The sequence below is a fragment of the Somniosus microcephalus genome, chromosome 11, assembly GCF_052327205.1.
Source record: "Somniosus microcephalus isolate GS21.2 chromosome 11, FLI_Smic_1.0, whole genome shotgun sequence".
NCBI classification, from domain to species: domain Eukaryota; kingdom Metazoa; phylum Chordata; class Chondrichthyes; order Squaliformes; family Somniosidae; genus Somniosus; species Somniosus microcephalus.
The window spans coordinates 235,359,334-235,384,605 of NC_140997.1; the positions used below are offsets into that span (position 1 = coordinate 235,359,334).

The 25,272-nt window shown below is 51.3% G+C and overlaps 1 protein-coding gene across 2 annotated transcripts in view; it reads right to left on the reverse strand.

Annotated features, from left to right (window-relative positions):
• aldh1l1 (aldehyde dehydrogenase 1 family, member L1) overlaps positions 1-24,991 on the reverse strand; it is a 154,468-nt gene extending 129,477 nt beyond the window's left edge. Inside the window, exons 1-3 of one of the 2 annotated variants that reach the window (XM_086002161.1) lie at positions 24,808-24,890; positions 9,182-9,341; positions 5,113-5,347 (exon numbers count right to left, since the gene is read on the reverse strand). In XM_086002161.1, coding sequence (XP_085858287.1) covers positions 5,113-5,347; positions 9,182-9,308 — 362 coding nt within the window. In that variant the 5' untranslated portion in view covers positions 9,309-9,341; positions 24,808-24,890. Of the gene's footprint in view, positions 1-5,112; positions 5,348-9,181; positions 9,342-24,807 lie in introns of both variants that reach the window. The other variant, XM_086002160.1, reaches the window with a different exon arrangement.
• Between the last annotated feature and the right edge of the window lie 281 nt (positions 24,992-25,272).

Below are 25,272 nucleotides of genomic sequence, written 5' to 3' on the forward strand. Positions count from 1 at the left end.
GGCGTGTCGTCCTCGTAGATGTCGAGCGGGTCGCGGGGCCCAGGCCTGCCGTCTGCTGGGGCTGGATATCAGGTCGTGGGGGGGGTGGTAGTGAGTAGTGGGTTACTGCGGCCCCCGAGGGTGCAAGGTCTCTTATGGAGACTGTGTCCTCCCGCCCGTCCGGGTATGCAATGTAAGCATACTGGGGGTTGGCGTGGAGGAGGTCGACCCTCTCGACCAGGGGGTCCATTTTATGGGTCCTCACGTGTCTTCTCAGTAGGACCGGCCCTGGGGACGTCAGCCATGGCGGTAGCGATGTCCCCGATGTGGACTTCCTTGGGAAGACAAACATTTTCTCATGAGGGGTGGCGTTAGTGGCAGTGCAGAGCAGTGACCGAATAGAGTGGAGCGCATCGGGGAGCACATCCTGCCAGCGGGAGGTTGGAAGGCCCCTACGGCTGAAAATTCAGTAGCCTTAGCGCCTCATTTGAGGCGCTAGAGGGCCTTGCGCCGGAGTTATGGCCAGTAGTGAAATTCCCTGGGGCCCTAAATCGGCGTTGCTCCGGTAGCGCTGCGCCGGCACCGATGACGTCATCGGTGTGCGCAGCGTCCCGGTTGCCGTGGTAACCCACCCGAACTCCGAAATTGAGTTGCGGCCGCCTCGCCCGTGGCAGCCGCAACCAGCGTTTTGTCAGAGGTGCCTTACTGCAGTTAGCGCCGGCGCATTAAAGGCCCCGCGGCGGCTGGCCGCTTTCCCGCTGGCCGCCTGCCCGCAGCTCCCTCCCCGGACTTCTCTCCCCACCCCCCCCGGAACAGATGCAAGCCCGGCACTTGTCCGAGGTGCCAGGCTCATTTTTAAGCAGATTTGCGCGGGCCGCGGCCGGGTGCAGGCAGCTCCTCCTTAACGGAAGGAGGAGGCCTGCACTTCCCCAGCCTGCCGCACCGCATCGGGTGCCGCAGCGCCGGAATTGCGGCGTGAAACGGCAGTTAGCGCCCTTTTCCAGGCGCTAAGACCCTTCAGTAGCGCCGGCAGCCGTTTGGGCGCGGCGCCACTGAATTTTTGGCGCGCGCAGGGGACTTAGCGCCGGCACTAATTTCCGGCGCTAAAGCCCTGGCTAAGCCAAAACCCAATTTCTAGGCCCTAGACTTTAAGGCTAGCAGGGCGGCCTTCCAAACTGTCGCATTTTCTCTTTCCACCTGTCCGTTCCCCCGGGGGTTGTAACTGGTGGTCCTGCTTGTGGCAATACCCCTAGTTAGCAGGTACTGACGGAGTTCGTCGCTCATAAATGATGAGCCCCGGTCGCTATGGATATAGCTGGGGAAACCGAACAGGGTGAAGAGGTCGTTCAGACATTTAATGACCGTGGCACTGGTCATGTCCGGGCAGGGGATGGCGAACGGGAAACAGGAGTACTCATCAATAATATTGAGGAAGTACACATTGCGGTCGGAGGAGGGGAGAGGCCCTTTAAAATCAACGCTCAGGCGCTCGAAGGGGCGAGTGGCTTTTATCAGGTGGGCCCTGTCTGGTCTATAAAAGTGCGGTTTGCGCTCAGCGCAGACTTGGCAGTTCCTGGTCATGGTCCTGACCTCCTCAATAGAGTAAGGCAGGTTGCGGGCCTTGATGAAGTGGAAGAACCTGGTGACCCCCGGGTGGCAGAGGTCATTGTGGAGGGCCCGCAGTCTATCGATCTGCGCGCTGGCGCAGGTGCCACGCGATAGCGCATCCGAGGGTTCATTGAGCTTCCCGGGCCGGTACAAGATCTCGTAATTGTAGGTGGAAAGTTCGATTCTCCACCTCAAGATCTTGTCATTTTTGATTTTGCCCCTCTGCTTGTTGTTAAACATGAAAGCAACTGAACGCTGGTCAGTGAGCAGGGTAAATCGTTTTCCGGCCGGGTAGTGCCTCCAATGACGCACAGCCTCCACAATCGCCTGGGCCTCCTTCTCAACAGCGGAGTGTCTGGTCTCCGGGCCTTGGAGGGTTCGTGAAAAGAAGGCCACGGGTCTCCCCGCCTGATTGAGGGTAGCGGCCAGGGCAAAGTCGGACGCGTCGCTTTCCACCTGGAAGGGGATGGATTCGTCCACTGCGTGCATGGTGGCTTTGGCAATGTCCTCCTTGATACGGTGGAAGGCTAAGCGGGCCTCTGCCGTCAAGGGAAAAGAGGTGGACTTGATCAGCGGACGGGCCTTGTCCGCATAGTAGGGGACCCACTGGGCGTAATAGGAGAAAAACCCTAGGCACCTCTTCAGGGCCTTGAGGCAGTGGGGCAGTGGGAGTTCCATAAGGGGACGCATCCGGTCGGGGTCGGGGCCGATGACTCCGTGTTCCACAACACAGCCAAGGATGGCGAGGCGGTTTGTGCGGAATATGCACTTCTCCTTGTTATATGTCAGGTTCAGGAGTTGGGCGGTGCAGAGGAATTTTTCGAGGTTTGCGTCATGGTCCTGCAAGTCACGGCCGCAGATGGTCACATTGTCCAGATATGGGAAAGTGGCCTGCAATACCATCCGGTCCATCTCCCTTTGGAAGACGGAGACCCCGTTGGTGACGCCAAAGGGAACCCTAAGGAAGTGATAGAGGCGGCCGTTTGCCTCAAAGGCAGTATACTGGCGGTCCTCAGGGCGGATAGGGAGCTGGTGGTACGCTGATTTCAGGTCAATGGTCGAGAAGACGCGGTACTGCGCGATCTGGTTGACCATATCAGCTATGCGGGGGAGTGGGTAGGCGTCCAGCAGGGTGTAGCGATTTATTGTCTGGCTGTAGTCGATGACCAGGCGCTGCTTCTCGCCAGTCTTAACGACCACAACCTGGGCTCGCCAGGGGCTGGTGCTGCCCTCAATAATCCCTTCCTTCAGGAGCCGCTCCACTTCGGTTTTAATGAAAACCCTGTCCCCGGCACTGTATCGCCTGCTCTTTGTGGCGATGGGCTTACAGTCGGGGGTGAGGTTAGCAAACAGTGGGGGGGGGGTGACTCTGAGTGTGGAGAGGTTGCACCTGGTGCGCGGCGGGCAATTTGGAAGCTGCTGGCTGCGGACTGTGAGTGGGGGTAGGGGTCCACCGTACGCCATCGTAACACTTTTAAGGTGGCACTGAAAATCTAACCCCAGCAGGACGGCAGCGCAGAGGTCGGGCAGGACCAGAAGTTTAAAATGATCGTACACAGTCCTGTCTACTACGAGTGTCACCACGCAGTAGCCGCCGATGTCCGCCGACTGGGACTCGGAGGCCATAGAAATCCGCTGGGCGCAGGCAGGACTGGGAGAGAGCAACGCCGCACCGTGTCGGGGTGGATGAAGCTCTCCGTGCTCCCAGAGTCAAAAAGGCAGATTGTATCGTGACCATTTACCTTAATGTCCATTGTGGAACTGGCCAGCTGGTGCGGTCTCGCTTGGTCCAGTGTAACGGATGCCAGCGTAGGGGTCGGTGTGTCGCTGCGGGTATCAGATGAGGCGGTGTTGGGGGCCTGCTGCGTTCCGGCTGTCGTCCAAGATGGCGGCGTCCATGATCCCCATGTGGCTGGAGGCGTCCAAAATGGCTGCTGTACCGGTGGTTCGTACATGGCCGGGGAGGCCCAAGATGGCGGCCCGCATGGCCCACACGCGGCGCTGCTGGGGTTCGGGGTGGCTTTGGCCCTGCAGACGCTAGCGTAGTGTCCCTTCTTCCCGCAGCCCGAGCAGATCGCGTTTTTCGCCGGGCAGCGCGCTCTGGGGTGTTTTGCCTGGCCACAGAAGTAGCATTTCTGGCCTTGGGGCACTGCTGTCTGGCCTTGGGACACTGCTGCGGTAGTTGGGCCGTTGCTGGGGTGTGGCTGGGGTGGCACGGCGCTATGAGGCGGTCCTACCGTGTCCCAGGCTGTCATTCCCCGCGGCGTCCACGGTGCAGAGGGGTAGGCATCCATGCCCCGGTAGGCTGCATCCAATGATAGTGCGAGTTCAGAGGCCTTGTTGAGGTCGAGGTCACTCTGCTCCAACAGTCGCTGTCGGGTGTAATTGGATCTGTGGCCCGCTACAAAAGCGTCCCGGATAAGTTCCTCTGTGTACACGGCGGCCTTTACATCCTTACAACCACAGGCCCGGCCAAGCACAGACAGTGCCTGAAGGTATTCCTCGGTCGATTCCCCAGGTTGTTGTTTACGACTCCCCAGAAGGTGCCTGGCGTACACTTCGTTCACTGGGCGCGTGTACTGGTCCTTGAGGAGCTTGATAGCGTCCGCGTACGAGGTCGCGTCTTGGATGACCGAGTACACTCGGTGGTTCACTTTGGAGGTCAGGACATCCAGTTTGTCCTCGTCCGATTTGATTGCTGCGGAGGCGGTCAGGAATTTTTCGAAACACTTAAGCCAGTGAGTAAACTTGGTGGATGAGTCCGCCTCCCGATGATCTAAGTCCAGGCATGCTGGTGTGAGGATCTTCTCCATGATAAAAATTTTGTTAATAAAATTGATGCGCTATCAATTACTCATAAAAGACTGAGAGTTAAGAGAGTAACTAAAGGCTTTTATTAACAAAAGAATGAAGGTCTGCCTCGAGTGGTCGACCGGTCCAGAATACAAAGGGCTGGGGAGCAGTCACCTTTATACTAGGACTTGTGGGAGGAGTCAGCCGAGGCATGTCCAGGCATGTACACAGTGGAATACAAACAGTGGTTTACCACAAAGTATTTATCCAATTCCCTTTTGAAAGTTACTATTGAATCTGCTTCCACCGCCCTTTCAGGCAGTGCATTCCAGATCACAACAACTCGCTGAGTATTGAAATTCTCCTCATCTCCCCTCTGGTTCTTTTGCCGATTATCTTCACTCTGTGTCCTCTGGTTACCGACCCTCCTGCCACTGGAAACAGTTTCTCCTTATTTACTCCATTAAAACCCCTCTTGATTTTGAACACCTCGATTAAATCTCCCCTTAACCTTCTCTGCTCTAAGGAGAACAACCCCAGCTTCTCCAGTCTCTCCACATCACTGAAGTCCCTCATCCCTGGAACCATTCCAGTAAATCTCCTCCGCACCCTCTCCAAGGCCCTGACATCCTTCCTAAAGTGCGGGGCCCAGAATTGGACACAATATTCCAGCTGGGGCCTCCCCAGTGATTTATAAAGGTTCATTCTCCTAATTTTCCAGGTTGCCCTTACCAGTTGATAGCGGAGGCTCCCCGGTGCCTGGGCAGCAGCGATGGATGGTAGATGATGGACCCATGCTTGGGGAAGTCAATCACTTCCATGGGAATGAACTGGGAGCAGAAAGGCAGCACGTTCAGCTCCGCTCCGAGGCTCGAGTACTCGCTCACCACCTCTGCGATCGCCTTCCCTTTCATGCGCCAGCGGGTGTACTTGAACACACGGGTACCGTCCTTCACACCTTCTGCGGCTGATGGAGGAAACGTCACAGAGGTTATTCGAGGCAAAGCAGCTCCTCAGTCACAGACCGAAAGTGGCTCTTTCTAACGGGCGCGCTGCTCCCTCGGCACAAGTAGGTAAACGCCGCCCCCTCGTGTGGTAAATAGAATCTACAGCACAGAAACAGGCCATTCGACCCCTCTGCTCTGTGCCGGTGTTTCTGCTCCACACCAGCCTCCTCCCACCCTCTTCATCTCACCCCATCACCATACCCTTCTGTTCCTTTCTCCCTCGTGTTTATCCAGCTTCCCCTTAAATGTATCTCTGCTCTTCGCCTCAACCACTCCCTGTGGTAGCGAGTTCCACATTCTCACCACTCTCTGGGTAAAGAAGTTTCTCCTGAATTCCCCAGTGGATTTATCAGTGACTCTCTTATATTTCTGGCCCCTAGTTCTGGTCTCCCCCACAAGTGGAAACATCTTCTCTACGTCTATCCTATCAAACCCCTTCATAATCTTAAAGACCTCGATCAGGTCACCTCTCAGCCTTCTCTCTTCTAGAGAAAAGAGCCCCAGCCTGTTCAAGTTTTTTAAAATTAATTCACAGGATGTGGGCGTCGCTGGCAAGGCCGGCATTTATTGCCCATCCCTAGTTACCCCTCGAGAAGGTGGTGGTGAGCCGCCTTCTTGAACCGCTGCAGTCCGTGTGGTGAAGGTGCTCCCACAGCGCGGGTAGGGAGTGAGTTCCAGGATTTTGACCCAGCGACGATGAAGGAACAGCGATATATTTCCAAGTCAGGATGGTGTGTGACTTGGAGGGGAACTTGGAGGTGGTGGTGTTCCCATGCGCCTGCTGCCCTTGTCCTTCTAGGTGGAAGAGGTCGCGGGTTTGGGAGATGCTGCTGAAGAAGCCTTGGTGAGTTGTTGCAGTGCATCTTGTCGATGGTACACACTGCAGCCACGGTACGCCGGTGGTGGAGGGAGGGAATGTTTAAGGTGGTGGATGGGGTGCCAATCAAGCGGGCTGCTTTGTCCTGCATGGTATCGAGCTTCTTGAGTGTTGTTGGAGCTGCACTCACCCAGGCAAGTGGAGAGTATTCCATCACACTCCTGACTTGTGCCTTGTAGATGGTGGAAAGGCTTTGGGGAGTCAGGAGGTGAGACACTCGCCACAAAATACCCAGCCTCTGACCTGCTCTTGCTGCCACAGTATTTATGTGGCTGGTCCAGCTAAGTTTCTGGTCAATGGTGACCCCCAGGATGTTGATGGTGGGGGATTCGGCGATGGTAATGCCGTTGAATGTCAAGGGGCGGTGGTTAGACTCTCGCTTGTTGGAGATAGTCATTGCCTGGCCCTTGTGTGGCGCGAATGTTACCTGCCACTTATCAGCATAAGCCTGAATGTTGTCCAGGTCTTGTTGCATGCGGGCATGGACTGCTTCATTATCTGAGGAGTTGTGAATGGTGCTGAACACTGTGCAGTCATCAGCGAACATCCCCATTTCTGACCTTATGATGAAGGGAGGGTCATTGTTGAAGCAGCTGAAGATGGTTGGGCCTTAGGACACTGCCCTGAGGAACTGCTGCAGCGATGTCCTGGGGCTGAGATGATTGGCCTCCAACAACCACAACCATCTTCCTTTGTGCTAGGAATGACTCCAGCCAGTGGAGAGTTTTCCCCCCTCCCGATTCCCATTGACTTCAGTTTTACTCGGGCTCCTTGATACCACACTCGGTCAAATGCTGCCTTGATGTCGAGGGCAGTCACTCTCACCTCACCTCTGGAATTCAGCTCTTTTATCCATGTTTGGACCAAGGCTGTAATGAGGTCTGGAGTCGAGTGCTGAGTCCCGCAGCCCATGAAGGTACCCACGGCAATTTGCGGTCTATGCTGATCTCAGTCAGGGAAACAGCTAATTGGCCTCACTGTCACAGATTAGGAAGGGGAACAAAGTCAGCCAATGCTACAGATCTTGCTCATTATATAACTTGTATTACTTATTCTCGGGATGTGGGCATCGCTGGCAAGGCCAGCATTTATTGCCCATCCCTAATTGCCCTTGAGAAGGTGGTGGTGAGCCGACTTCTTGAACCGCTGCAGTCCGTGTGGCGAAGGTGCTCCCACAGTGCTGTTAGGGAGGGAGTTCCAGGATTTCGACCCAGCGACGATGAAGGATCGGCCGATATATTCCCAAGTCAGGGTGGTGTGTGACTCGGAGGGGAACTTTATCACAGATTTAATGCTTCGGTAATTTGCTTCTTAAAGTTCAATGTCCACTGTACCTTTAGGCAGATCGTACCGAGCGAGAGACAGCAACCACATAGAGAGACCGCACCCACCCAGAGAGACCGCACCCACCCAGAGAGACCGCACCCACCCAGAGACCGCACCCACCCAGAGAGACCGCACCCACCCAGAGAGACCGCACCCACCCAGAGACCGCACCCACCCAGAGACTCCACCCAGAGACCGCACCCACCCAGAGAGACTGCACCCACCCAGAGAGACTGCACCCACATAGAGAGACCGCACCCACCCAGAGAGACCGCACCCACCCAGAGAGACCGCTCCCACCCAGAGAGACCGCACCCACCCAGAGAGACTGCACCCACATAGAGAGACCGCACCCACCCAGAGAGACCGCACCCACCCAGAGAGACCGCTCCCACCCAGAGAGACCGCACCCACCCAGAGAGACCGCACCCATCCAGAGAGACCGCACCCACCCAGAGACTCCACCCAGAGAGACCACACCCACCCAGAGACCGCTCCCACCCAGAGACTCCACCCAGAGAGACCGCACCCACCCAGAGAGACCGCACCCACCCAGAGACTCCACCCACAGAGACTGCACCCACCCAGAGAGACCGCACCCACCCAGAGAGACCGCACCCACCCAGAGAGACTGCACCCACATAGAGAGACCGCACCCACCCAGAGAGACCGCACCCACCCAGAGAGACCGCTCCCACCCAGAGAGACCGCACCCACCCAGAGAGACTGCACCCACACAGAGAGACCGCACCCACCCAGAGAGACCACTCCCACCCAGAGAGACCGCTCCCACCCAGAGAGACCGCACCCACCCAGAGAGACCGCACCCACCCAGAGAGACCGCTCCCACCCAGAGAGACCGCACCCACCCAGAGAGACTGCACCCACACAGAGAGACCGCACCCACCCAGAGAGACCGCACCCACCCAGAGAGACCGCTCCCACCCAGAGAGACTGCACCCACCCAGAGAGACCGCTCCCACCCAGAGAGACCACTCCCACCCAGAGAGACCACACCCACCCAGAGAGACCGCACCCACCCAGAGAGACTGCACCCACCCAGAGACTCCACCCACAGAGACCGCTCCCACCCAGAGAGACCGCACCCACCCACAGAGACCGCTCCCACCCAGAGAGACCGCACCCACCCAGAGACTCCACCCACAGAGACCGCTCCCACCCACAGAGACCGCTCCCACCCACAGAGACCGCTCCCACCCAGAGAGACCGCACCCACCCAGAGAGACTGCACCCATCCAGAGAGACCGCACCCACCCAGAGACTCCACCCAGAGACCACACCCACCCAGAGACCGCTCCCACCCAGAGACTCCACCCAGAGAGACCGCACCCACCCAGAGAGACCGCACCCACCCAGAGAGACCGCACCCACCCAGAGAGACCGCACCCACCCAGAGAGACTGCACCCACCCAGAGACCGCACCCACCCAGAGAGACCGCACCCACCCAGAGACTCCACCCAGAGAGACCACACCCACCCAGAGAGACCGCACCCACCCAGAGAGACCGCTCCCACCCAGAGAGACCACTCCCACCCAGAGAGACCACACCCACCGCGGGACCGTACCCACCGAGAAGATCCTCTTTGCCATCTTTGTCCGGGATTGTGAATATTCCAACAATCTCATGTCCCGCCTTTTTGAGTTCCTTGTACACCTCTTGGCCGAAGAGGCTCTGTCCAATCACAGCGATCTTCATCCTTCCTCACCAATGAGAACAGACCTGCCGAGACTGACATAAAGCAAACATCTGATGTTCCAACAGCAACACGACAAGGGAAGACTTCATTCCCCTCAACATCTCCTAACCCTACAAACCAGGTTCATCCCAAATTGGAATCTGGTGAGGCTCCTCTGGGAAACTCAGCGCAGGCGCGAATGATTCCCAGCTTTCATGAAATTGGGTTTTGTGCTCCAGGAAGGATGTGGAGCACTAAATCAAGTGCTCCACTTCCTTCCTGGAGCGCTAAAGGACGCAGGCGGGATGGTAGTGGTGCAGTGTTGCCGTGTTCCGAGGCTCCTCCCTCCCTTAAAGGGAAAGGCCACCGCTACAGGCTCTGCATTGGGACCAGTCAGCTGGTCCGGTACATCGATGACTGTATCGGTGCCGTTTCCTGCTCTCACCCTTAACTAAATTTCATTCACTTTGCCTCCAATTTCCACCCTTCCCTCACCTTCACATGTTCCATCTCCGACTCTTCCCTTCCCTTTCTCGACTTCTCTGTCTCCATTTCTGGGGATAGGCTATCGACCAACATCCACTATAAGCCCACAGACTCCCACAGCTACCTGGACTACACTTCCTCCCACCCCGCTTCCTGTAAGGACTCTATTCCATTCTCCCAGTTTCTCCGCCTCCGCCGTATCTGCTCTGACGATGCCACCTTCCACACCAGTGCTTCAGACATGTCTTCCTTTTTCCGCAACCGAGGATTCCCCTCTACTGTGGTTGACACGGCCCTCGACCGTGTCCGTTCTATCTCCCGCACTTCTGCCCTCACCCCTGCCCCTCCCTCCCAGAACCACGATAGGGTTCCCCTTGTCCTCACCTTTCACCCCACCAGCCTCCACATTCAACGGATCATCCTCCGCCATTTCCGCCACCTCCAACGTGATCCCACCACCAAACACATCTTCCCCTCCCCTTTCAGCATTCCGAAGGGACCGCTCCCTCCGCAACACCCTGGTCCGCTCCTCAATCACGCCCAACACCCCTTCCCCTTCGCCCGGCACCTTCCTGTGCAAGCGCAAGAGATGTAACACCTGCCCTTTTACCTCCCCCCTTCCCACTGTCCAGGGCCCCAAACACCCCTTCCAGGTGAAACAGCGATTTGCTTGTACTTCTTGCAATCTAGTATACTGTATTCGCTGCTCACGATGCGGTCTCCTCTACATTGGGGAGACCAAACGCAAATTGAGTGACCGCTTTGCGGAACACCTCCGTTCAGTCCGTACGGGTGACCCTGAGCTTCCGGTCGCCTGTCACTTCAATCCTCCGCTCCACTCCCACTCTGATCTCTCTGTCCTCGGCCTCTTACACTATTCCAATGAAGCTCAACGTAAGCTCGAGGAACAGCTTTCGATGAGGCACTTTACAGCCTTCTGGACTCAACATCAAGTTCAATAATTTTAGATCATAACCTCGGCCCCCATTTTTTCAGGTGGCAGCTGTTGATGATTCTGCCATACCCTTTTGCAACATTTAATCTCTCCTGCCTTCCATCCTATCACAGACCGCCCCTTTTCCCTGCCCCCACACCTGCTTAAAAACCCATCACATCTCGAACTGTTTCCAGTTCTGATGAAGGGCCCCAGACCTGAAACGTTAACTCTGTTTCTCTCTCCACGGATGCTGCCTGACCTGCTGAGAGTTTCCAGCATTTTCTGTTGTTATACCAGTGAGACAAAGCCTCGCTCCTGAGCCACTTGTTACTGACTCGAAGCCTTTCATCTATTAAATCTCTCCTCTCCTTTTCTGTTCTAGTGAAAAGTCCCCAATTTTTTGAGTCTTTGCCTATAACTGGAATCTCTCATTCTTGGGAACAACACTGGAACAGAAGTCCAAACCAAAGGAAACCATCTTTCCCACATTTCAATTCAACTTTCCAAATGTTCTAAAATACTTTTAGAATCTGCACAGTTTTTAATAATCCATTCTCAGGGTCTGGGCGTCGCTGGCAAGGCCAGCATTTCTTGCCCATCCCTAGTTGCCCTTGAGAAGGTGGCGGTGAGCCACCTTCTTGAACCGCTGCAGTCCGTGTGGTGAAGGTGCTCCCACAGTGCTGTTAGGGAGGGAGTTCCAGGATTTTGACCCAGCGACGATGAAGGATCGGCCGATATATTTCCAAGTCAGGATGGTGTGTGACTTGGAAGGGAACTTGGAGGTGGTGGTGTTCCCAGGCGCCTGCTGCCCTTGTCCTTCTAGGTGGAAGAGGTCGCGGGTTTGGGAGTTGCTGCAGTGCATCTTGTAGATGGTAAACACTGCAGCCACGGTGCGCCAGTGGTGGAGGGAGTGAATCTAGAAACATAGAAACATAGAAGATAGGAGCAGGAGTAGGCCATTCGGCCCTTCGAGCCTGCTCCGCCATTCAATGAGATCATGGCTGATCATCCAAATTCAGTACCCTGTCCCTGCTTTCTCCCCATATCCCTTGATCCCTTTAGCATTAAGAAATATATCCAACTCCTTCTTGAATATATTTAATGAATTGGCCTCCATTGCCTTCTGTGGTAGAGAATTCCACAGGTTCACCACTCTCTGGGTGATGAAATTCCTCCTCATTTCTGTCCTAAATGGCTTACCCCTTATCCTTAGACTGTGACCCCGGTTCTGGACTCCCCGACCATCGGGAACATCCTTCCTGCATCTAGTCTGCCCAGTCCTGTCAGAATTTTATAAGTTTCAATGAGATCCCCTCTCATTCTTCTAAACTCCAGCAAGTATAAGCCCAATCGATCCAATCTCTTCTCATACGTCATTCCTGCCATCCCAGGTATCAGCCTGGTGAATCTTCGCTGAACTCCTTCCATGGCAAGAACATCCTTCCTCAGATAAGGTGACCAGAACTGCACACAATACTCAAGATGTGGTCTCACCAAGGCCCTGTACAACTGCAGCAAGACATCCTTGTTCCTGTACTCAAACCCTCTCGCTACGAAGGCCAACATACCATTTGCCTTCTTAACCGCCTGCTGCACCTGCATGCTTACCTTCAGCGACTGGTGCACAAGGACACCCAGGTCTCGTTGCACTTCCCCTTCTCCCAATCTATTACCATTCAGATAATAATCTGCCTTCCTGTTTTTGCCACCAAAGTGGATAACCTCACATTTATCCACTTTATATTGCATCTGCCATGCTTCTGCCCAGTCACCCAACCTGTCCAAATCATCCTGGAGTTTCTCGGCATCCACCTCACAGCACACACGCCCACCCAGCTTTGTGTCGTCTGCAAATTTGGAGATATTACATCTAGTTCCCTTGTCTAGATCATTAATATATATTGTGAATAGCTGGGGTCCAAGGACTGATCCCTGTGGTACCCCACTAGTCACTTCCTGCCACTCGGAAAAAGAGCCGTTTATTCCAACTCTTTGCTTTCTGTCTGCCAACCAGTTCTCTATCCAAGTCAATACCTTGCCCCCAATCGCATGTGTCTTAACTTTACACGCTAATCTCTTATGCGGGACCTTATCGAAAGCCTTCTGAAAGTCCAAATACACCACATCCGCTGGTTCTCCCGTATCTATTTTACCAGTTACATCCTCAAAAAATTCCAGTAGATTAGTCAAGCACGATTTACCCTTTGTAAATCCATGTTGACTTTGTCCGATCCTGTCACTGTTTTCCAAGTGCTCTGCTATTACATCTTTTATAATGGACTCTAGCATTTTCCCCACTACCGATGTCAGGCTTGCCGGTCTGTAATTCCCCGTTTTCTCTCTACCACCTTTTTTGAATAGTGGGGTAACATTAGCTACCCTCCAATCCATAGGTACTGTTCCAGATTCCATTGAATGTTGGAAGATGATCAGCAATGCATCTACTATTTCTAGGGCCACTTCCTTAAATACCCTAGGATGTAGATTATCAGGCCCTGGGGATTTATCGGCCTTCAATCTCATCAATTTCCCTAACACCATTTCCCTACAAATACTGATATCTTTCAGTTCCTCCCTTTCATCGGACCCTATGTTCCCCGACATCTCTGGGAGGTTATTTGTGTCCTCCTTTGTGAAGACAGAACCAAAGTATGTATTTAATTGGTCTGCCATTTCTTTGTTCCCCATTATAAATTCCCCTGATTCTGACTGCAAGGGACCTACACTTGACTTCACCAATCTTTTTCTCTTCACATATCTATAAAAGCTTTTACAGTCAGTTTTATGTTCCCTACTAGCTTACTCTCATATTCTATTTTCCCTTTCTTAATTAATCCCTTTGTCCTCCTTTGTTGAATCCTAAACTGCTCCCAATCTTCAGGTTTACTGCTTTTTATGGCCAATTTATATGTCCTCTCCTTGGATCTTATGCTATCCCTAATTTCCCTTGTTAGCCACGGTTGAGTCACCTTTTTTGTTTTATTTTTATGCCAAACTGGGATGAACAAATTCTGTAGTTCATCCATGCGGTCTTTGAATGTTTGCCATTGCCTATCCACCGTCAACCCTTTTAGTGACATTCCCCAATCAATCCTACCCAACTCACGCCTCAGACCATCGTAGCTTCCTTTATTTAAATTCAGGACCCTAGTCTCTGAGTCAACTACTTCATTCTCCATCTTAATGAAGAATTAATAATGGTGCATAAACACAGAAGGTTAGTACGCAGGTACAGCAGGTGATCAGGAAGGCCAATGGAATCTTGGCTTTTATTGCAAGGGGGATGGAGTATAAAAGCAGGGAAGTCTTGCTGCAGTTATACAGGGTACTGGTGAGGCCACACCTGGAATACTGTGTACAGTTTTGGTTTCCATATTTAAGAAAAGATATACTTGCTCTCGAGGCGGTTCAGAGAAGTTTCACTCGGTTGATTCCGGAGATGAGGGGATTGACTTATGAGGAAAGGTTGAGTAGGTTGGGCCTCTACTCATTGGAATTCAGAAGAATGAGAGGCGATCCTATCGAAACATATAAGATTGTGAGGGGGCTTGATCGGGTGGATGCGGTGAGGATGTTTCCACTGATGAGTGAGACTAGAATTAGGGGGCATAATCTTAGAATAAGGGGCTGCCCTTTCAAAACTGAGATGAGGAGAAACTTCTTCACTCAGAGGGTAGTAAATCTATGGAATTTGCTACCTCAGAGAGCTGTGGAAGCTGCGACATTAAATAAATTTAAAATGGAGATAGACAGTTTCCTAGCTGATAAGGGAATAAGGGGTTACGGGGAGAGGGCAGGGAAGTGGACGTGAGTCTAAGTTTGGATCAGCCATGATCCTATTGAATGGCGGAGCAGGCCCAAGGGGCCGTATGGCCTACTCCTGCTCCTACTTCTTATGTTCTTATGTTCTTCCTTACAATTGTGTTAATCCCCTCTTTAATCAGCAATGCTACCCCACCTCCCTTTCCTTTTTGCCTATCTTTCCTGAATATTGAATACCCCTGGGTGTTGAGTTCCCAGCCTTGGCCACCCTGGAGCCATGTTTCCGCAATCCCAATCATATCATATTCGTTTACCTCTATTTGCGCAGCTAATTCATCCACCTTATTACGAATGCTCCTCGCATTAAGACACAAAGGCCTAGAAATTCAGTATAGCCACTTTTGGGGCGTTAAAGTCGGGCGGCCGCTAAAGTTTGCGCCCGGCGCAAAGTTGCGCCCCCCTTCGCCGATATTCAGTCGCATCGCCCCAAGAGGTTGCTGCTGCACTAAAACAGGCGATGCACGACTATCTTTAGGCGCTAAGCCGGTGGTGCTGAGCGATACCCCCGAGGCCGGGCGCAGCGCAGGTGCAGCGAGTTCTTGATTGACGGCAGACACTCTGGCGCCGGTCAGCTCTTAAAGGGGGAGGGTGGATTTGTTTGCCTGCCATGCCCTGCACACTGCAGCCCTCAACCTAGGCCTGACCACTTCAGCTTCACCTGTACAACGCCCAGGACTATGGAGAAGGCCAGGGAGAGAGCGCAGCGCTTCAGCGACGGTGACCTGAGGCTGCTGGTTGGCGGAGTGGAGCGCAGGCGCCATGTTTTGTTCCCAGAAGGTGGCAAGAGGACGCTGCCCAGCGCCTCCTAGAGGAAATGGCCGTCCAGGCTGAGCGCAGGCACACTGAGCTCATGGCTGCAGTGGCAAGGATGCCTGACTCCATAGAGTCTCTGTCAAGGAGTGTGCAGCAATTCAGTGCAGCACAGGCCAGGAGCCTGCAGGACTTCACGGCAGCACAGGCGGCTTCTAGCCAAGTGCTCAGTCATGCCGTCCATTCACTGGCTGGTGTCATGCGGACACAGACCAGGGCCACACGGGCACTAACTGCTGCCACCCTCGCTGGATCAGCCAGGCATCGCCAGGGCACTCGCCGCGCAGCAGCAGCCCAGCAGCAGCCCAGCAGTCTGCTCTTCAGCTGTTTGCTGCGCATGCTGCAGTGCTGGCCCGTGCGAGTGCAAATGTCTCAGGCGACCAGCGAGCACCTGCGATCTGCCAGGTTGCCACCATTCCTGCAGCCGACACTGCCACTCCGCCATTGCAGCTGCCACGAGCTGCTGGACAGACTGCTGCCGCCCAGCCAGAGTTGGAGCAGTCAGCAGCCGGACACTCCAAGGCCAGAGATGGTGCAGGCCGACCCCCAGCGGCATCTGCCGTCTCGCCATCTGCCCCTCAGCAGCCTTCCCCCAGCCTTGCTGCAGCCACTGGGCTCCCATTGAGGAGGAGCAGCAGGGCGGGCAGGGGCCAGGCAAGGATGCGCAAGGCATCGCCCTCGCAGGGCAAAAAGTAGAGGTATGCACAAATGCCTGGTGCTTGTTGTAAGGCCGACACTGGTGCAGTTGTTTTTGTGTAAGGCCGAGACTGGTGTCTTTCTTTCTTTTTGTAAGGCCGAGACTGGTGTGTTTCTTTCTTTTTGTAAGGCCGAGACTGGTAGTTTTGTGTTTTTGGAGGGGGCTTCTCCACATGAGCATGTAATGTGGGAAGGGCAGAGGTTTTCAATAAATTATTGCTGTTAAATTGCAGTGTGCATGGTTTTTTGGTTAAGTCCTGGTTGCCCTGCTCAGCTGAGGGCTTGTGGAGCAGCTACATTCATCTGCTGACATTGGCACAAGCCAGTCCCTGAGAGGGGGCCTAGAACCGACGTTCAATAAGCTGGCGACGGGCGGCCCTTGCACTTTCTGCCTCCCTCCTGTGCTGGTCCTCCTCCTCCTCCTCCTGCTCCTCCTCCTCAGGTGGTCCTCCAATCTCTGGTGGCAGTGCCTGAGTCCTGCGGATAGCCAGGTTGTGCAGCATGCAGCAAACGACCACGAAATGGGAGACTCGCTCCGGCGAATACTGTAGAGCTCCACCGGAACGATCCAGACAGCGGAACCGTTGCTTCAGGACGCCGATTGTTTGTTCGATGATGTTCCTGGTCGCTTGATGGCTCTCGTTGTATCCCTCTTCAGCAGGGGTGCTGGGCGCATGGAGCTGGGTCATCAGCCAGGTACACAAAGGATAGCCTTTGTCCCCGATAAGCCATCCTCGTGGGTGAGGCTGTGCCTGGAACATGTCTGCCACAGAAGTCTGTCGCAGGATGAAGGCATCGTGGCTGCTGCCTGGAAATCAGGCATTGACAGCTAGGATGAGCTGCCTGTGGTCACACACCAGCTGGACGTTCAGCGAATGGTAGCCCTTCCGGTTGCGGTAATCCTTGGCATTCTCCAGAGGTGCCCGCAAAGCCACATGCGTGCAGTCAATGGCGCCCTGCACCATGGGGAAGCCCGCGAATGCTGGAAAGCCCATTGCACGCTGTTGCTGCTTGGCAAGGGCCATGGAGAAGGAGATGAACTGACGTCTCCTTTTGAAAAGGGCATTGGTCACCTGGCGGATGCAGCAATGCACGGCGAACTGGGAGATGTTGGCAATGTCCCCAGTAGCGGATTGGAAGGAGCCGGTGGCATAGAAGTTGAGAGCCACCGTCACCTTCACTGCCACCGACAGAGACGTCCTGCTCCTCAGCTGTGGCTGCAGATCACCGCCAAGCAGCTGGCAGATCTCTGTGACCACATCCCTTCTGAATCGCAGCCTCCGAACACACTGCTCCTCAGGCATGTTGAGATAGGAGAACTGCTGGCGGTATACCCTGGGTGGGTAAGGCCTCCTTTGCCGACGCCTGTTGCCCCCTCTCTGTCTAGCCAGGGCTGCCACTCTCTCACGGCGTCTGTGAGCCCTTTGGATGTAATTGAGAAAGCCAGCGTTGACACCCATTGCAGCCCCCATAATATGCTGGCAAACAATGAGATGTCAATGAAGGCAAAGACTAGTGGAAAGCTGTGGCGTGAAGCCAGAAGTACCTGTCCAAGTGTTGGGCCAAAGCAGAAAGCTATCTACCTTGGTCTCTCTCCAAAGATCCGTTTCTCAAGAAGGAGTGCTGCGAAATGGCAGCCTTTTATATTGCAGGAGGAGTGCCCTTTAATTTGCGCCCCCCGCGCCCCGCATCGGCTGAGCACTGTTCCACTGTAACAGTCGCTAGGGGCGCCAGGCGCACAATGGGGCGTCGCCACTGAATTTCCGGTTGGGGGCGCACAAAGGGCGTTGCACGAGGAAATGACGTCATGATCTGCGTGCGCAGCTGAGCGCGCGCAAAGACTTTGCGCCGCCGCTAAATCTCTAGTGAAGTTGGGGCGAGGCGCAGTTCGCGCTGCGCCCGGGCGCTAGCCGCCTAGCGCCCGACATCTACTCCTCCTAAGGCGCTAACGGCTGGTGCAACCAACTGAATTTCTAGGCCAAAGCCTTCAGGCGTGTTTTTTTAACGCTCTTAGACCTATTAGAAATATTATTTACTGTGGCCATGTTTGTTGATTTCTCTGACTGCCACTTTTGCTTTTATCCTTGTTTCCCTTTCCTCTGTCCCCCTGTTCAGGTTCCCAACCCCCTGCCATTTTAGTTTAAACCCTCCCCCAGAGCACTAGCAAACACTCCCCCTAGGACATCGGTTCCAGCCCTGCCCAGGTGCAAACCGTCCGGTTTGAACTGGTCCCACCTCCCCCAGGACCGGTTCCAATGTCCCAGGACTTTGAATCCCCCCCCCCCCGGCACCGTTCCTCTAGCCACGTATTCATCTGAAATATCCTTCTATTTCTACTCTGACTAGCAATTCACAATTCACAATTCAAATCGCTTTATTGGCATGATAAGTTACATCTTATGTTGCCAAAGCATCAAAATACATTTATGGTTTAGCACATAAACGCAGTTCTATTCATACAGTGTATAAACAGGTATATCCCTGAGTGTATAAATATACATTCGCATTGTTTATATATATTCTTTTCTTAGTTTACTGGTTGTCCCTCTGTTCATGGCAAGCTGTAACATAGTGTGCCGCCAGTGTTATACAGCTTCTCTCCTCTCCCAGTAGGAATGGGAGTTTTTGGTTGTCATTCAGATTTCTGAAATCGGGGCATATTTGTGAGAATTTTTGGTAGAAATTCTCCCTGATGCCCTGATATTTTCCACAAGCTGTGAGGAAGTGCATCTCTGTCTCCACCACTCCCTGACTGCAGTGAGAGCATATCCTGTCCTCTCTTGGCAGCCTGGTCTGCCTGTGTCTGCCTTTTTCGATCGCTAGGCTATGTTCGCTAAGTCTGTACCTTGTCAAGGTTCTTCTCAGTTTGTTATCCTTTACCATGGTCAGGTAATCAGTTATGTTGTATTGTCTGTTTAGGGCCAAGTAGCAATTGAGTTTGCTTTGGGTTTTTGTTGTTTCTGCCCAATATGTCAGATATTTTTCCTTTTGCTTAGCGACGATTGTGTTGGGTCGAATTCTTTGTGTTACCCTGTCACTGTCCTGGGGCTGGTTATTGTTAGTATTGTTAGTAGTTACTTCACTGAGTCCCAGGACTAGTTGACTGAGGGTATTCTTCTTTATGGTCAGCTCTTGGCATTTCAGGGCATCGTAGTGATAGCATTGGGGATTGCTCATTTGTAGGTGATTCCAAAATTTGGTGGCTCTTTTTTGGATAGTGATTATTAATGGATATTGGCCTAGTTCCGCCCTGCATGCATTGTTTACTGTTTTCCTTTGAGTCCGGAGGATACTTTTACAGAATTCTGCATGTAGGATCTCAATTGGGTGTTTGTCCCATTTTGCAAATTCTTGTTGAGTTAGCGGTCCCCATACCTCACTGCCATAGAGTGCAATTGGTTCAATTACTGATTTGAAAATTTTGAGCCAAATGCTAATTGGGATTTCTATTTGGATTGATTTTTTGATGGCATAGAAAGCCCTTCTTGCTTTCTCTTTCAGTTCATTCACAGCCAGTTTGAAGTTTCCCGTAGAACTGATTTTTAAGCCCAAGTATGTGTAGTTAGTGGTTTGTTCAATTTTGGTTGTTCCTACTGTGAAATTTATTTTGGGTCCCTGATGTTTGGATCTTTGCTGGAACACAAGGACTTTGGTTTTTTGGGGATTTATTGTCAGGGCCCAAGTCTGGCAGTACGACTCCAGCAGGTCCAGGTTTTGCTGTAGCCCCTCTTTAGTAGGTGACAGCAGAACCAGGTCGTCTGCATAGAGGAGGAATTTAACCTTGGATTCATATAGGGTGAGGCCGGGTGCTGTAGATTGTTCAAGTAGTTTTGCCAATCCATTTATGTAAATATTAAAGAGTGTCGGTGAGATTGGCGAGCCCTGCGTCACCCCCCGCCCCTGTGGGAAGTATTTTGTTTGTTTGTCTCCAATTTTAACTGCACATTTGTTGTTTGTATACATTGATTTAATTACATCATATGTTTTCCCTTCTACCCCACTTTCGATAAGTTTCAGGAATAAACCGTCATGCCAGATGGAGTCGAAAGCCTTCTGGAAATCTACAAAGCATGCGTAGATTTTGCTTTTGTTATGGTGAACGTGTTTGTCAATTAGGGTCTGTAGGGTGAAGATATGATCGGATGTTCTATAGTTTGGCAGGAATCCAATTTGGCTTTTACTCAAGACATTGTGCTCCTCAAGGAAGTTTATAAGTCTTTTGTTTATGATGCTACAGAATATCTTCCCCAGGTCACTGTTTACGCAGATGCCTCGATAGTTGTTTGGGTCGATTTTGTCCCCACTTTTGTATATGGGCGTTATGAGTCCTTTGTTCCAGATATCAGGGAAATAACCGACACTCAGAACCAAGTTGAAGAGTTTTAGGATAGCCAGTTTCATTTTGTTGTCTGTGTGTTTAATCATCTCGTTTAGTATGCCGTCTGTCCCGCAAGCTTTTCCTGGTCGCAGGTCCTTGAGTTTTTCAAGAAGTTCTTTTTCTGTTATTATGGCGTCCAGCAGGTTTTGGTTATCTTTTATGGCCATTTCTAGCTTTTCCAGTTTTTTGCATATTTGGTGTTGCTCTGGCCTTAGTGTGTTTTTCTGGTATAATTTTTCAAAGTGGTTTACCCATGTGTCCCCATTTTGAATGGCCAAATCGTCGTGTTGTTTTTTGTGTAGTGTTTTCAAGTTTTCCCAGAAACAATTGGAATCAATGGATTCCTCCATGGAGCTGAGTGTATTCTTAATATATTGCTCTTTTTTGGTTCTGAGTGTGTTTCTGTATTGTGTTAGTGTCTGACAATAAGTAAGGCGTAGTTCCTCGTTTTCTGGATGTCTGTGTTTTTGGTTTGATATTTTTCTAAGTTTTTTCCTCATGTTATGGCAATCTCGGTCAAACCATTTTTCATAGTTTTTTGTTTTGGGTTTGTTCTTGCGAGCTTTCAAGTTTGCATTTGTTGCCAAATTATCAAAAATATTGTTTAGTTTACTAACTGCCCGGTTTACGCCTTCTTTATTGTGAGTGTATATGTTATCCAGAAAGGTGTCTAAGAGAGCTTGAGTTGATGCGTTGCTAATTGTTTTCTGGTATTTTTCCGTGTCGTTTTTGGCCCATCTGTACGATTTTTTGGTGTTGTACAGTTTACTGGGTTGTGTTTCTATGTTGTTTGTTTCTGTCTTTTTGAGGAACATAGTAATTTGACTGTGATCTGACAGTGTTGTTTGTGGTTTGACTGTGAATGCTCTGAAAGAGGATGGGTCTAAGTCTGTAATCATATAGTCTACTGTGCTGCAGCCAAGAGGTGAGCAATAGGTCGATCTTCCTAGGAGGTCTCCTATGAACCTACCATTGACAATGTACAGACCCAGGTTTCGACAGAGCTGTAGTAGCTGTTTTCCGTTGGTATTTGACTGCTTGTTGCAGTTATGCCTGTATGGAAGGGAAGGGATGTCAAAGTGGTTATTCCCGAAAACGTAATTGTTTCCCTGATTATTGGTGAAGTCTGGTTCTTCGCCCGTTCTTGAATTGAGGTCCCCACAGATCAACACGTTCCCCTGGGCCTGGTATTGGATAATTTCCCCCTCCATGTTGGAGAAGGTGTTCTCTTTAAAGTACGGGGAATCAATTGGGGGGATATAAAGTGCGCAAATGTAAACATCTTGGGTGTTTGAGATAATCTCCCTCTCAAGTTTGAGCCACATATGGTTTTCGCCCTTTTTTATAAATTTGATGTAATTCTTAAGTTCTGTTTTAAACCAGATCAGTATGCCTCCGGAGTCTCTGCCTTGGGTTACACTTGGTAATTTATTGGAGGGGACCACCAGCTCAGTGTACCCTTGGGGACAGCCAGTGTGTCCTTTTCCTTTATACCAAGTTTCCTGTAAAATGATAATATCTAGGTCTTTAGTTTCATCTATGAACTCTGGGGTCCTACTTTTCACTTCTCGCAGTGAAGAGCGTAGACCTTGGATATTCCAGGTCGAAATATATAAGGATTTCATGTTAAGTTTGATCTTTTACTATGATAGGTTAAAGAGTGGTTAAAGAGTGGTACGTGTTTGTCGTGTAAGTGTGGGAAAAAAAAGATCACATCAGTTGTCTACAAAAGTTAATACAATTTGGTTACAGTTCTTTCTATTAATTAGTCCTTGATCCATAAGGCGGAAGTAGATGCTGCTGCACATCTGCTTATTGTCTCTTAATGGATTGTTTCTGTCTGAGGTATTGCGTACGTCCTGTGCATCTCTCCCTCTGTCTGGCTGGGAGCAGTCCTATTCCCCTGTGGGACAGGAGTGGTGCAGGTCTGATATTGTTGTTTTGCATGGGGATCCTCTCTGGTCTCGGTTGGTGTGTTGGTGGTCCTTGTAGTGTTCCTGATATGTACCCCGCTGATCTCTGGTGGTCGGGGGGGGGTCCTCTTGGAGTCTGGGTATGGACCCGGTTAAAAGCGACGTCCTTCAGGGCTTTAGCAAAGATCGATATTCTTTGCCTTTGGATGTGGATGTGGTCGTAAAGACATTCCTCATCGAGGGTGGGGTGTTGGGCCAGGTGTACGTTGTGGTTTGATTCGCAGTCTCTTGCTATGCTGGCATTTATCTCATGAATTGTGTTGTTGTTGAAGTCTGTTCTCGGCAATATTGTGGAAACAGTGATTCTAGTGTTTGGAAATGTACTGCTTGCTTTCCTAATCATTGCTCTGAACGATGTTGCTACTTCTTTCTGTTGGGTCTTTAGGTCATTTGTGCCCGTGTGTATTATTATGTGTTGGGGGGAGCCTAATCTGGCTTTGGTCAGCCATCCCATGGCACTGGTAGCAATCCTGAGATTACTACCTTTGAGGTCCTATTTTTTAATTTACCTTAATGTTTAAGGCGGTGAATGGGGTGCCAATCAAACGGGCTGCTTTGTCCTGGATGGTGTCGAGCTCCTTGAGTGTTGTTGGAGTTGCACTCATCCAGGCAAGTGGAGAGTATTCCATCACACTCCTGACTTGTGCCTTGTAGATGGCGGAGAGGCACAGTTGCTATAAACTTTTACGATAGCAAAATACTGCAGATGCTGGAAATCCGAAATAACAACAGAAAATGCTGGAAAAACCAGATGCTGCCTGGCCTGCTGAGTTTTTCCAGCATTTTCTTTTGCTATAAACTTTTGTCGGTGTTTCCCCAACTTCTGTGGAAAGGGGGCGTCTCCTGGGTAAGTCACTTACACTAGCCAATCAGACAGAGGTATTACACAAGCCCCCGATTGGAGTATTTGTCCAAGGTGAACACTGGCCAAACTTTCTCCCGGTCACTGACCTTGGAGCCACCTGAGCGGCAGGACCCAGGACCAGACCAGTTTGTCCCAGTTTGTCCCAGTCTGTGCCTCTGCAGAAACTGACTCCCAGAGAAGGTGCAAGTAACCCGGCTCATTCAGAAATCCGGGGAAATAAGGAGATTAATTAATAATAATATTTAACACGATTGCACGCTTTTCGAATGTGCGATTCACCGATGCTCCCTTTCTGAATCGAAAAGTTTACTGAAGTTCGAAAGTCAGAGATGAGTTCGCAGTAACTATCATTTCAAGTTATAAATAGCAATAGATCATTTTGAAATGAGGTCGGAATGACGTCAAACCAAGACTCGAAATGAACTTTTAAAAACCTTTGGATGACAAACTGCACCTTTGCAAACTTTCTGTGACAGCATCAAAGTTGCGGAAAAAAAACTTTCCAGGAAAGTGAACTTTCTGGGATTGGAACTATTCCCAGGAAAGTCAGCTGAGGTTGGTTCAGCCTGAGCCGCGATCAGCGATGGCCAAGTCATTGAATATGAAATATTGAGTGAGTTTCGCGACTTCCTGAAGCCGGCACAAAGTTTGTCACTCAATGTTCTGCAAAGGCACAGGGATTGGAGTTTCTCGATCCGGCAAATGACCGCATTAAATCTAAATATAGAGCAACCGGAGAGGCTGTTCCGGGCTCACATCACCTGTCAGCATTATTTAAATTGTGTTTACACTCAACTAGAGTTTGTAATTTGTTCGTTTCAACTTTGAAAACCTGCAGAGATTTCCCCTTCTGTTTGACCCCAGTTTAAGTTGCAATATGAACTGTCCCGGGACCACTTTGCAAATCCCCAGCCCCAAAGTTTTAAACGTCGCCAACTCTCCAATATTCCACTAACTCCATAAAACATATTCGCTGCCCAGTGATGTGACAGCACCTCATCTTCCGATTAGGCACTCTGCAGCCTTCCGGTCTCAATATTGAGTTCAACAATTTCAGATCATAACCTCGGCCCCTATTTAATTTTCACTTATATTTTTCCACTCCTTTCCTTCCCCCCCCCTTTCCTTTTGTTTCTCTCTCACACCTGGCAGCTATCTTTTACCCTGCCAGTACACTTTACACCTAATCACAGCCTATTACCATCTCGTCTAGCTTCTAATCTCTTTTACTTCTTTTGGTTCTTTTATTCTTTTGTCTGATCGCAGCCCTGCCTTCGATCTAGTTCCTTTTCTCTCCAGTTTTGAAGAAGGGTCAAACCCGAAACGTCAACTCAAATTTCTCTCCACGGATGTTGCCTGACTTGCTGAGTTTTTCCAGCATTTTCTGTTGTTATTTCGGATTTCCAACATCTGCAGTATTTTGCTATCGTTATGTGACTGTAGCTCCCTGGTTCTATGTTTAAAGGCTCAAGGTGGAGCCTTAAACAGACAGAGGCACAGCTGCGACTCAACCCGCCCCAAACTGAGAGTGAAGGTCTTTAGTGGGACTTACCGACCACCGTGTCCTCGCTCTCTGGAGATTGCAACCTCTGCGGTCTGCTCTGTGTGTCTGGGTGTCCCACAGAACGACTCGGCACTGGGAAAGGGGAGAGAGGTGGAGGCAGAGCTGGCTCTTGGGGAATCAGGAGCAAAGGATTGGTTTGGCATTCAACCAAGGTCATTCCATAGGGCAAAGGGAGAGCTAGAGAATGTTCAAGACTCAAATGTCAGACTGCCAACTAGCGAGTGATGACAATAACTGGCATGTATTAAAAAAAAATCTCCCCCTCCAGTTCAGTAATAAAACTTGTACTTTGCTATCAGGATCATTGGTTTATAGTTTATAGAAGATTGTGGGTTCAAATATCACTCCAGAGATTCGAGCACAAAAATCTGGGCTGAAACTCCCAGTGCAGTACAGAGGGGGTGCAGCACTGTCGGAGGGGCAGTACTGAGGGAACGCCGCACTGTTGGAGGG